This window comes from Brienomyrus brachyistius, unplaced genomic scaffold (assembly GCF_023856365.1).
Source record: "Brienomyrus brachyistius isolate T26 unplaced genomic scaffold, BBRACH_0.4 scaffold63, whole genome shotgun sequence".
In the NCBI taxonomy this organism is placed as follows: Eukaryota; Metazoa; Chordata; class Actinopteri; order Osteoglossiformes; family Mormyridae; genus Brienomyrus; species Brienomyrus brachyistius.
The window spans coordinates 1,389,929-1,403,902 of record NW_026042338.1 but is presented as its reverse complement, the minus strand read 5'-3'; the positions used below and the strand labels follow the sequence as shown (position 1 = coordinate 1,403,902).

At 41.9% G+C, this 13,974-nt stretch overlaps 1 protein-coding gene across 1 annotated transcript in view; it reads left to right on the top strand.

Moving 5' to 3' along the window:
* Positions 1 to 147: 147 nt before the first annotated feature.
* Positions 148 to 13,974, top strand: part of LOC125725260 (uncharacterized) — a 202,679-nt gene continuing 188,852 nt past the window's right edge. The window contains exons 1-8 of the mRNA XM_049002029.1: positions 148 to 260; positions 720 to 820; positions 3,047 to 3,203; positions 5,732 to 5,843; positions 6,463 to 6,658; positions 7,346 to 7,498; positions 7,710 to 7,881; positions 8,239 to 8,339. Coding sequence (XP_048857986.1) covers positions 203 to 260; positions 720 to 820; positions 3,047 to 3,203; positions 5,732 to 5,843; positions 6,463 to 6,658; positions 7,346 to 7,498; positions 7,710 to 7,881; positions 8,239 to 8,339 — 1,050 coding nt within the window. The 5' untranslated portion in view covers positions 148 to 202. The remainder of the gene's footprint in view (positions 261 to 719; positions 821 to 3,046; positions 3,204 to 5,731; positions 5,844 to 6,462; positions 6,659 to 7,345; positions 7,499 to 7,709; positions 7,882 to 8,238; positions 8,340 to 13,974) is intronic.

The following is a 13,974-nucleotide window of genomic DNA, read 5'->3' as shown; positions in this document are numbered from 1 at the left end:
GTATTCCAGTCATTCTTTCTTTTCTTTGCTAAGTTCAATTCTTTGTGTTGTACACCAGGGCAAAAGACTTGTGGAGCAGGTGGGGGGGGGGGCAAAGAAAAGGTGGTTGACTAATAGAAATGGACTGAGTTTAAAAACTTCACAAATTAAGGACAGAATCCACTGTGTGGTGTATGTGATAGACAGCTCAACATTAGGAATTATGGCTACAGAAATGAAGAAGAAAGTTGATGAAATCCGAAAGAAAACTAGTTTTCAAGGTTAGTGAGTGGGGAGGAATGTGGCATCTGTTATTGAGTGCGTGTTGATGGGCAGGGGTACATGAATAACACAGAATAATCACACAGGAACCTGACAAAGTAAGAACAAGAGCAGCTTTCTGGAATGGAAAATGGCAAACAATGTTTTCCGGGGCTTTGGCAGGAACAGTATTCATGCTGTAACTGAAGGAGGTCCTGTATGCTCCTCCACACAGAGCCGCTCCATCTGTGAGAAGCTGGAGGGCTTTCTGTCACATAGGGCCCACTTTTAAAGGGTTGGGACTGAAGATTAGGGTATGAACATGAGCTGAGCTGAACACATGTGGATTGAGGAAGAGCAGAGTGATGCTGGCAGGTGCTTCTGAGTAAGACAGACATCAGTGTGCTGATTGCTATGATGGCTTATTCCATAGAACATATAATATGTCACTAGTGAGACGTTTCTGTTGATGTTTTTAGATGTGCCTCTATTGGTGCTACTGACCCATGTGGACAGAGCGTGCCCGCATGTGGAAAAGGACTTGAAGAAGGTGTATCACAGCTGCTACATAAAGGATATGGTGAGTTTCAGGGTCTAACACTGGAATCAGTACTAAAAGCTTGCAGCAGACACACACACCGTGAACAAGTGAGAGATAGCAGTTCATCTGGGTGAATGTCTGTGGGCTGTAGGAGGAAACAGAGTGAACAAGCAAACGTCACACATGCAACCAGCGGCAGGGATCGAGCCCACAGCCCTGGGGGGTCTGAACCTTTGGTTTATTATATTCCAATGGCTCACAAAACTTTATCTCAATTTTATTTTCTAAAACATATTGTCAGGCAGCAAAATGACCCTGTGGGCAGCACTGTGGCCTCACGTCTCCATAAACCAGGATGCTGGCCTGGGTGTCTCCTTCCTCAGGTCCTCTGTTTCCTGGGATTGGGGGTTATGGATGGATGGATGACAAATTTGTGTCCGAAATTTGGATTTACATTTACTGCATTTGGCAGATGCCCTTAGCCAGAGCGACTTGCATAAGTGGGTAGAAGTCTTATCAGTGATTACATTCTGATACTGATTCAGTAGAAGTCGGTTATGAATACTATCACAATAAAAAACTCTGTTGGCAAGTAGTACAATTCTTTGACATTTAATTGCCATCAGGAGCTTTAGAACTTCAGTTATACAGTGGTACCTTGGAAGACAAACTTACTTCATTCCAGAAGGCTGGTCGACTTAGGATTTGGTTGAGTTCCAAGTCAGATTTCCCCATAAGAAATGATGTAAATGAGTTTAATCCATTGCAGAGCCTCCATGTTTGCCTATTAAAACCTATCAACCTAGTGAACTAATCATACAATCATTCAACAGCTGATAAACTCATAGAGATGTGAAAATCCACACATACAAAAGCAATAACCAGGAAATAAATGACAATGTACACCAGACAACTATAATATTATGTTTATATACATATTTATTATTATAATCATCATCATCACAGTTGTTATTATTTATGACAATAATAATGATGATGATGATAATAATAATAATAATGATAATAATAATAATAATAATAATGATTATAATAATTGCACTGTGCCCAATGACCGCCAGTTGCTGTAAACAGTAAAGTACATTTAACTAGACATGTCCGTATTATTTTGGTTTATACTTATTAATCCATTAATTCTATCTTTTGTATTTTAAATGGACAGAGTACAGTTATTATTAGTAGCGGAAAAGTATTGTGAGGGAACACAAAGCTATTGAGAGGAAACACAAAACAATTAAAAATATATTTTCTCACCCTTAGGGACTCCATATACTGCAGATAATCTATAGAAAAAAAATACATAAATACATCACTACAGTATTAACAAATATATAGTTTTATTTATGATGTATGAAATCAAAATCATTGGGACGCAAAGGAAAATGGCTCTTCGCAATTTTCTTTTAAACCGTAATCATAGGCTAATTGATTAAACATAAGTATTGATTTATTTCCATGACAATATTGTATATACAGTAATACTTGTTTTTTCACCCTGGTCTATTTCATTGCACATAAGGAAAGTCACAGAGAATAATAACCAAAAGGGTGAAGAATTTGATTTTGTTATGTTGTTTGTGGTTAGAAGTTAACGGTGCTTTTATTTTGAAAGATCAGTTTGTTGGCAACAAGACACGTTGCAAAATGCCATCTGTATGTGAAGTTATATGTCTGTCTTTAGAGATAAAAATATAACGTCTGTAGCCGTGAGATAATTCCGTCTCTATGCGAAAAGTTTAAGACGATTTGGCCCTAAAGGGCTTCCACAAGAGGGTCCAGCGAGCGCGTAGACAGGATGGGTTTTCTGCTCACGCGTGCCTCATATTTTGAGAGTAATAATTTAATACTGATTGAGCAAGTGAGTATTGTGTAGAGTCAAGTGTATAGTGAGGATGATATTTCTGCTGGCGAGTGCATATGCAAGCATGGTTTTTATGTGCGTGTGTTTTGAGACTAATTAAACGCCATAGACCCTTTCGAAGTCCGAATTTGTACAGTTGAACGCTTCTCGACCCATAGAAGTTCTAGTAGGAAAGGGTGAGATCCAAGACATTGCATTGAAAAAAAATACAGGTTTGATATCAGAGTTATTCGAGTTCCGAGGTTCTACTGTACATTCACATTCAGCAGCATCTGCTAAAGGCAGATTTATACCATTTCAGTTGTGACTTATTACAACCCTGTTTGACACAAGTCTTGTGATACAGCAGCTGGAAAATATACATGAATGTATGTGTCTCTCTGCAGATCAACAGAGCTAGCGGGTGTCTGGGCATCCGACCATCAAATGTGATTCCAGTGAAGAATTACCATGATGAGAGTGAGCTGAATAATACCTGTGACATCCTGCTCCTCAAGGCCATGAAGCAGATGCTGGACTTTGCTGACAATTACTTTGACAACTGTGAGGAAAACACGAAGTAGATAAATTTACCATATTGAGAGGTTGTGCCGTTGCCTCAATCTGTCCATGTCCCTGTGTTTTACGCCACAGGTTAGGTCCCTATAAACCTGCATTAGGCTGTTTTTGTACCTTCCCTGACACTCAAACTTTTTCATAGCCTGGATTTATAATTGTCTTTTCACTTGAGTATGAATGATGCTTATATATATATATATATATATATATATATATATATATATATATATATATATATGAATGATAATAATAATAATAATAATAATTATTATTATTATTATATAATTGAGAAATGATTGAAACAATTTTGCTATGGTCTCAATTTTTCCAGGGCTGTGTGTGTGTGTATGTGTGTGTGTGTATATATATATATATATATATATATATATATATATATATATATATATATATATATATATATATATATATATATATACACATACACAGCCCTAGAAAAAATTGAGACCACAGCAAAATTTTCTGTTTCACTCATTTCTCAATTTATGGGTACATGCCTGTGTAAAATGTACATATTTTTTTGCAAACTCCAGCCTGGTTTTTCCCTGCTTCTCATTAATGAAGAGCTTCTTCCTTGCTTTATGGGTCTTCAGTCCTGCTTCTAGGAGCCTGATATGATCCTAACCCTAGCAGTGCACTTCACACCTACACGTAATGTTTTTCCCATTCCTTTTTAAGGTCACTTGAGGTCATCCTCCGATTTATGAGGCACTGCCGGATAAATTGACGGTCATCTCTGGCGTTAGAAAGTAGCTTCTACCTTCTGACTGTCTAGTTTTTGGTTATTGCCTCCTGCTTCACCTTATTCTTGTTTGTTGCTGTCTTAGAAACTTTGAGCCTGGAAGCAGCCTGCCTCGTAGTTTAGCCTCCAGCAGTAAACCCAGGAATAAATCAGGATTTAAAAATATAGAATGATTTCTTATTTTTTCCAGAGCTGTATAATTTCACATTCAGGTATACATTTTAACCCAGCACTAGATTAGATGCCATGCTAATAAAATTACCTGATGATTCCAGCATTGGTCACTTTCTGTCTCAGTCTTAAAATATATGCAAATATATATAAAATTATATTTATCACGGATGAGGAGTTTATTTAAAATGCTACATCTAGGGGATACCTCTAACATCTGACAAGATTTTACCTTGAGCCCCTCATTAGGGTTCATTTCTTAAGAAAAAATGGAGTTTTGACATTTGATCCCCTTAAGATGATAACTAAAAAACTATTTGCTGGGTGTTGTTCAAACTTTGTATGGGTGCCAACTGGCACTGATTAAATTTTGACACAGGTCACCCCAAAATTTAAGCAATGCAGCTTAGTGGCAGCAAAATGAAGGGTGAAAGCAGACTACATTTGATTTTGTAAAAAAAAAAAATGATGGATGAGTTTTATTAATGTGTAACAAAAACATTATTTAAATGAAGATCTATGCCTGGTTTTATTTTCAGATAAATTGTCTCAAAAATGAAGCAGCAGCACCGTGTGGTAGCAAAGGAAGGAAATGACAGCTATAGAAGATACTCAGTCTTGTGAACACAATAACTCTAAAAGTATTTTATGGATCTTTTTCAAACAGCATAATGAAAGCAAAAAAAAAAAAAAAAAAAACAGTTGTAGTACTTGACATTTGATCCCGGTTGTATGATAACAGATAAAAGTAATTCCCAGATTCTTTTAAACCTTTCTAGACATGTTGTAAGGGCAAAAGGGGGGGGGGGCATCAAATTTAATGACGCATCTGGCATTGCATGGATACACTTAAAAGCAGATGGATGCATAGTGTTGTGTAAATTTGTTAAATGTTCTGTATTTATATATATTTATATATTGAAGTTAATTTATTGTTCAATCTGACATTCAAATTTCCCTTTAAAATAAAAACGGCCATTATTTAATGTTGTATATTGGTTTAGGCACTGTTTAGTCACCAGCATCTTTATTTCTTCACTCTTATTGTTTCTACATTTATTTTGGAGTTTGCATTGGGGAGGGGGGGCACTGCCAGTAATTCCTGCCCAGGTCGCCACATGAGTGAGGACCAGCCCTGAATGTACCAGGTATAATAGGTATAAGTACAAATTCGGTGCTTGAAGTGGGCTGTTCAGAGAGAGGCTGTACCTAGCACCTCTTTGTCTCCCTTTTCAGAGAACCGGCAACATTTCTACTATGTTTGATTTGCTAGTAACGGTAAAAGATAACAAGGGGAGTACCGGCACTCGATTTTCCCTACTTCAAGCACTGTAAAAATCCATTTAAGAAACATTTTACTCCAAAGCCAGCTGTAGCATAAGGCATATTGAAAATGTATAAAGTATATTGTTAAAAAGGTTCATGCAAAAGGGTAATGGGTCAGTGTGTGGCTCAGTCGGTTAGGGCTCTGTGTCTGTAGTCAGCAGGTTGCTGGTTCAGATCCTGTGAACGAGGCCCTTAACCCCAGTTTCTCCAGGGACTGGTGGACCGATAATGAAAACATAATGCTTTCCTTGAACAGGTCAGAAAGTTGGTGTTGGGAAAATGGGAAGTGGGAGCAGTACCCCAGTGACAGAGGAGAACAAACCAGAGCTCCTTGGTAAAGCTTGGAGGGATGTTGTGTGGGACCACAGGTATGAAGCCCGTTTTTATCCAACATAATCAACAACTTGTTTTGTTTATTTTTTACTAGCATCACATAATTTTATGGATATATGTTTAAAATATGCATAAGTTCTATAACCTTCCCCTCCCACACAAACACACATATAAACACTGGACAGTGTGCAGCCCTGCAGGTTAGCTCACCAGCTGCTAACTGCATTTATCACCTACACTGCATTTATGTATCTCTGCTGGGTATCTTTTGCCTCATATTTAATCTGTCTGCTTATGCCCTAATTGTTAATGGTCTATTGTAATGGGCGTCTCCAATTGTAACAAGCTGTGCCAAAGCAAGTTTTATTTTATGTTGCAATAAAGATTCTGAAGATTCTGATTTTATGTTCCGCAGAGTGATGTCACCATTGGGCCCTTGAACAAGACCCTTGCATAGCTTTGGTTAGCACCTGTAAATAAAAAATAAACAAACACTTTCTAATAAGCATGTATGATACTTCATTAAGTGGTTTCAGTTGCAGATGACTAATGAGATGTAAAGGAAGCCATAGTAATATGCTATTATGGGATCGTTTATATTCCTTATGAATTCTGGCTAATCCCTATTTCCAATTCAAATGTCTGTTCTTTTAGCACACGAACTGATCTCAAGCAATACCTGCAAGATTACAAGCCCACTATTGATTCAGTGCCTCAGGCTCGGATTCTTCTAATTGGTCAGATTACAGCTGGAAAATCAAGCTTCTTCAACTCCATCAACTCTATCTTCCGTGGCAACATTACAAGCCAAGCTGCAGTAGGAGAAATGAAAACCAGCCTGACCTTGAAGGTAATGAGACTGTCTAACTTCATTTCCTGGTATAACATTCGTGTATCCAGATGTCTTTATATGATGTTCTTGCTTGAGAGGAAGGACGATATTCTGTTATTTTTAGCTTCACTCTGTTTCAGTTGCTGTTTGTTATCCTCATTTAGGAAGGGATTGACCCTATGGCAGGATATTTAGTTTGAACCTATGGAAAACCCACATAACACAGCAAGAACATGCAACCTCCACATACACAGAGCCAGAGGCACGATTTGAGCTTCCAGCCCTAGAAGTGTGAAGTTGCAGCACCATCCACTGAGCCACTGTCCCACCCTCATCATGTTCTTATTGCCATTACCTACAGGACATGTGGTGCTGAAATGTATTTTCCGTGATATGAAATGACATCGTACCGGCTGAGCACATAATGCGATTCTTAATGGTTATTAAATCCAATCCGCAGACCAAGTGATTGGTCTCCCTGAAAAATAAAAAACTAATCAGCAGTGTCACCAAGCTTAGTGAATCTCCCCACACCCCCATTTTAATGCTGGTTGTTAAGTCCATTATCCTTGTATTGTTTAAATAAAGTGGGTGGCCTGAGCTGAAGACCTCCTCACCAGTGGCCACCAAGTTACATCATTTTGAGATGCCTGCTGAACTGGATAAGCAGGTAGAAGGTGAATGACATCATGTGTCTTCTTCCAGTATCACACTTACCAGGTGAAAGCGGGCCGAAGCGGACAGCCTCTGGGATTCCTACTGTGTGACACCATGGGACTGGAAGCAAGGGAGGATGGAGGGGTGAGAACTGAAGATATTGAGAGCATCCTGAAGGGCTACGTTCCAGACAAGTACCAGGTAAGAACTGTGTATCTAACCACACCTCAAAAACTACTGCTATATGAATACAGGAAATTAAATCTCATTCACTGATTGTTTTTGGCATAAATAATGTGCTGTTGTTACATAAGTGTCATATGAAAGGACTCACATTGGGTTCGCTTGAGTTTCCTATGATCTCATAGTCAATGCATGTCTGTATGTCATTCACACCTTTTTGTTTGTTTAGTTCAACCCTGTGCAGCCAATGAAAGCTGATAACTCTCAGGCATGGAGCACATTGGCTCTTAAGGACAGGATCCACTGTGTGGTGTATGTGATAGATGCCTCCACAACTGGAATTGTGGACCAAGGAATGAAGAATAAAATTGATGAAATCAGAAAGAGAACTAACTCGGCAGGTCAGTGAGTGTGGAGAACAGGGAGGGAGGTGGCATCTATGACGGAGTGTGTGTCAGTGGGGGAGGGGGTGGATCTGGGGGTCACAATTCACAAGCAACTATTTATATACATGTTGTAATATGCTTTAACACCTGCTTTTCCTGAACCATGAATAATACAGAACAATCATACGGGAAAGTAGAAATGTAAGTTCACCCCTGAGAAGTAATGACTTTAATAATGTATTTGGATATTCAGTATGAACACAGAGAAGTTCAGTTTACCGGACTGGAATATGGCAAACTGAACGCTTTCCGTGCCTTTGGCAGACAACATATAATATGTCACTAGTGAGACGTTTCTGTTGCTGTGTTTAGAGGTCCCTCTATTGGTGCTACTGACCCATGTGGACAAAGCGTGCCCACATGTGGCAAAGGACTTGAAGAAGGTGTATCACAGCTGCTACATAAAGGATATGGTGAGTTTCTGGGTCTAACACTGGAATCAGTACTAAAAGATTGCAGCAGACACACACACCGTGAACAAGTGAGAGATAGCAGTTCATCTGGGTGAATGTCTGTGGGCTGTAGGAGGAAACAGAGTGAACAAGCAAACGTCACACATGCAACCAGCGACAGGGATCGAGCCCACAGCCCTGGGGGGTCTGAACCTTTGGTTTATTATATTCCAATGGCTCACAAACCTTTATCTCAATTTTATTTTCTAAAACATATTGTCAGGCAGCAAAATGACCCTGTGGGCAGCACTGTGGCCTCACGCCTCCATAAACCAGGATGCTGGCCTGGGTGTCTCCTTCCTCAGGTCCTCTGTTTCCTGGGATTGGGGGTTATGGATGGATGGATGACAAATTTATGTCCAAAATTTGGATTTACATTTACTGCATTTGGCAGATGCCCTTAGCCAGAGCGACTTACATAAGTGGGCAGAAGTCTTATCAGTGATTACATTCTGATACTGATTCAGTGGAAGCTGGTTATGAATACTATCACACTAAAAAACTCTATCGGCAAGTAGTACAGTTTTTTGACATTTAATTGCCCTCAGGAGCTTTAGAACTTTAGTCGTACAGTGGTACCCTCCAGTATAGTTCCTGGAGGGTGAAGAACTTGGTAGCGAGGGCAGCGGGCGTAGCCGGGACCTCCGGCTGGGGTGCAGCAGCTGCAGCAGGCAGAGGCAAAGGGAGCACCTCGGGCGGTGGACCTGCAGGCAGCGGGCGTAGCCGGGACCTCCTGCTGGGGTGCAGCAGCTGCAGCAGGCAGAGGCGAAGGGAGCGCCTCGGGCGGTGGACCTGCAGGCAGCGGACGTAGCCGGGACCTCCTGCTGGGGTGCAGCAGCTGCAGCAGGCAGAGGCGAAGGGAGCGCCTCGGGCGGTGGACCTGCAGGCAGCGGAGGCGGCCACTCGGGCTGCGCGGCGGCCCGGCGTGTTCTCCGGACGGGAGAAGCTGCCCGGGGAGGCAGCTTAGCTGCGCAGGTGACCTCAGGAACAGCCGGAGAGTCCTCCTGTTCCCCGGCTGAGAGGGAGGCGGGGGCGAGTGCGCACGTCCCCAGAACGATCGCCGGGACGATCGCGTGCTTCTTCCTTTTTCGGGTCCTCGTCGGGATGGGAGGCTGCGCGCTGTCCACAAAGGCAGACGGCGGGAGGACAGTCCCGGGCTCACTCGGAGCGACCCACCGCTCCGTCCGGAGCTCGGCCAGCTGCCGGAAGTTATTGCGCACCTCCTCTGCGAGGTGCGCGTCCTCCTCTAGGGACAGCTGGTCCAGGATGACCCAGCTCCGGCTGACGAGACCCCATGCCGGGGGATCTTCCCGGATGCCGGGCTGGGCGATCCAGAATAGCACCTGGTCAACGTAACCGGCGTATTCTTCCTCAATCACGGAAGGTGCTTTCTTCCTAGGGTCTGCCATTCTGTCACGCTTCGCCGGTTGTGCGAGTAAGGCGCATGGGCAGGCAAGCGGGCAGGAAGGAGGCAGGAGGTGAAATCGGGGTAAACGGGAATTTAATGGCAGCTACGGACGGGACAGGATCATGCAACCAAACTAATATCAATTACAGACCCTAAACTGAGGCAAGACGGGGACTGAAATAGACAAGACAACAGGGTACAGCTGGGTATAATCAGGGAAGCACACGTGGATAATCAGGGGGGCGTGGCACACACGAGGATCGGACGAGCCGGGCGTGACACATATTTTGAGAGTAATAATTAAATACTGAGTGAGCAAGTGAGTATTGTGTAGAGTCAAGCGTATAGTGAAGATGATATTTCTGCTGGCGAGTGCATATGCAAGCGTGGTTTTTATGTGCGTGAGTTTTGAGACTAATTAAACGCCATAGACCCTTTCGAGGTCCGAATTTGTACAGTTGAACGCTTCTCGACCCATAGAAGTTCTAGTAGGAAAGGTTGAGATCCAACATATTGCCTTGAAAAAAAATACCCGTTTGATATCAGAGTTGGTTGAGTTAAGAGTTATTAAAGTTCCGAGGTTCTACTGTACATTCTCATTTGGCAGCATCTGCTAAAGGCAGATTTATACCATTTCAGTTGTGACTTATTACAACCCTGTTTGACACAAATCATGTGATACAGCAGCAGGAAATTATACATGAATGTATGTGTCTCTCTGCAGATCTACAGAGCTAGCGGGTGTCTGGGCATCCTACCATCAAATGTGATTCCAGTGAAGAATTACCATGATGAGAGTGAGCTGAGTGACACCTGTGACATCCTGCTCCTCAAGGCCATGAAGCAGATGCTGGACTTTGCTGACAATTACTTTGACAGCTGGGAGGACGACACAGAGTAGATGAATTGATCATATTGAGGGGTTGTGCCATTGCCTTTCTCTGTCCATGTCCTTGTGTTCTACACCACATGATTGTTTCCTGTAAACCTGCGTTAGGCTCTTTCTGTACCTTTCCGACACAGAAACCTTTTCATAACCTGGATTTATAATTGTCTTGTCATTTGAGTATGAATGATGCTTAGATATAATCTATACAATATAAATTCGATATATCCTTTATATATGTGTATCCTCAAAGAAATCTCCTCAATTATAGAAGTACATATGGACTTGATGTTTTTCCTACACAGCCCAGTCTTACAAGAGAAACAAAATAGTTGATTTTCACAGCATTTTCTTCCCGGCCAATGCCTTCTCTAGTTAAACCATAGAGACTTTTCCATCTCGCGTAGTCACTGGCTAACATACAATAGCCATTTCTGTGGTTTTTGTTCTCTTGCCCTATTCATCACAATCGTGGTGAATTAAAAAAAATCTGTTAAGTCAAAAACAGTACTGTGTCATGTTATGCAAATATACATCCAGCACCATTGATCTACAGGGGAGTGGGCGGTACCAGGAACTACACCGAAAAGGGTATCACAACAGTCCTAACACCTTTCCGCATATGCTAATCATCCAAGGGCAGCACTGGCAATTAAATACACCACCAACAATTAATTATTGTTATATTAACTTCTTTTATTAAGAAGTACTGTTAGGTTTTACAGTGTATACACATGCTGTCTTATCCATTTTGATTGTGATATCATCCTTTGTCCATTATGTTCGGAATTTTTGAAGAGGAATCGAAGCTGCGATCAGCTCAGCATCCCCCAACATGTGCCCAGAACGCTTCTTAATTCCAGTCTGTAGCGCATCAACAAGAGGCTTGCAGTACTTCAGCTGCATCTTGACTGTCAAGTTCGATGGTCAGGAGGTTGATTGTCGGAAGTATCCACCCCATTTGGGCATTAGATTCCGCTTGCAGAATGTTGGTTGCCCGGGCGACGGGGCTCATTACAGCAGCATACTCAGTAAGGAACGCAAGTCGGCTGGGTTGAACCTGTAATGAAAACAAAACAAACAGCACCGCAATTTTAAGCCTACCTTTACATTGAATTAAATCAGAATATTGTACAAAAAAGAAAACTGAACACATTCATTTTAATTAACTAATAAAACACATAGCATATTTCTTACTTACATTGGGACCTTTAGGCCGGTGCACATTACTCCTACTGCCCCCTCACCCTTGTCTTCGATTATCCTACATAGTCTTTCCACTGCCAGGAACAAGGAATTCCACCTTGTCTTATTCGGTCGGAGAAGCTGGAGGGAACAGTGGACCTTCCACATTTGTTCCGCAGACCATTACACTTGCTAAATGTAGAATGGTACAATTTCCTGTATGCCTCACTGGATGTTGCATTTATGCCATCTTCTCTAGCTACTAGGTTTAGTAGATTACAAGCACAGCGCTGGTGTTTTGGCAGCTGGAATTCAAAACTGTCGTCTTCATTTAGAAGTGCAGAAGTATCAATGAAAAAAAAAAGGTTTGGTTCCTGTTGGTTGTCAGTCATGGGTTGGAAGGAATTTTTTTTTCTTTCCCAGTGGCAGCTGTGGATAGGAAATTTATTTTAGTTTTTACTTTTCTTTACAGCAGTGATGCTATTTTTTCACAACATAGCTTATCTGTACTACATGTACTCTACCAGCTTGTGTGTCCCAGCATGTTACACACGTGCATGCACACGCACACACACATGTACATGTAGGGTATACCTATCCTTATGGGGCCCGCTCATTCACTTCTATGGGAAAAATGCTAACGCTAACTATGACAACCTTAACCCCCACCCTGCCATAACCATAAGTAACCAAGCAAAATACAAGAGTTTTTGCATTTTTAGTTTTTTCATAGCAGTCACTGACCTTTATAAAATAGAGTTTCCTGGTCCATCCATCCATCCATTTTCCAAACCGCTTATCCAATTGGGTCGCGGGGGGTCCGGAGCCTATCCCAGAAGCAATGGGCACGAGGCAGGGAACAACCCAGGATGGGGGGCCAGCCCATCGCAGGGCACACTCACACACCAGTCACTCACACATGCACACCTATGGGCAATTCAGCGACGCCAATTAGCCTCAGCATGTTTTTGGACTGTGGGGGGAAACCGGAGTACCCGGAGGAAACCCCACGACAACATGGGGAGAACATGCAAACTCCGCACACATGTGACCCAGGCGGAGACTCGAACCCGGGTCCCAGAGGTGTGAGGCAACAGTGCTAACCACTGCATTACCATGCCGCCCCAGTTTCCTGGTCCCCATAAGGAAAAAAAATGAATATTTATCATGTTATGGGGACATTGTGTCCCCATAAGGATAAGTATACCCGCTCTCTCTCTCTCTCTCTCTCTCTCTCACACACACACACACACATTTTCATATGAACAAAATATTTTGTCAATATGAATGCTTCAATGTTATTAAAATGTGCTGATTTTAAATGTGTGTACCATTGGTACTGAAGACATCTCAGGCAACATTTCAGCTAATACCTTTAATAGTATTAACCTCAATACTCTCACAACCTTTCTTAGGAAAAACCTTAAAAATAAAATTGAACATTTCAAAACGTTGAATTTTAACTCTCTAGCATTGAAATCGCTCACTTGTGCTTTCCATATGGTCCAGCCACAATGTGCTTCTTGCCAGCTGAAATGCAAACTTGGCAGCAGGGTAAGACCGTTTTAAATTGTTCCAGCATCTCGAAGGAACAAACAGGCACGCTTAGGTTCACTCAAATACACTTTAATAAATAACACAAAATAACCTCGCATTTAACAGCAATACCAAGATATCGTATCAAAAGCAAATGCAAAATAATCCATACTACCATGGATATCGAATTATTTTATATATAGCTAATAAGAAAAGATGCAAAGATACAGTAGGAAAATAAATATATATATAGAAAAGAAGCAATGAAATATAAGAATTATTATCACGAGCAGTGATAATTATTCCCAAGAATCAATGAAAGGCATAAGCAGTTGCAGAGCTATTTATAATCGGACATGCTATAATCACCCACCTTCACACACGGACCGGGGAGCCCCTTTCAGTCCTGGCAGGAGACCAACACGTGATTCCTGAGAAGTGCCGGGCGATGCGCGCTCTATCCCACGGCTGATCTCCGGTCAACACCGGGATCTCCCCCTCCCTTTATACTAATTTTGGCGCTGCATGTGGGCCGGGGTCAAGCTGGCCAGGCTCACCCCTCCCCTCAGCCAATGCGCTCT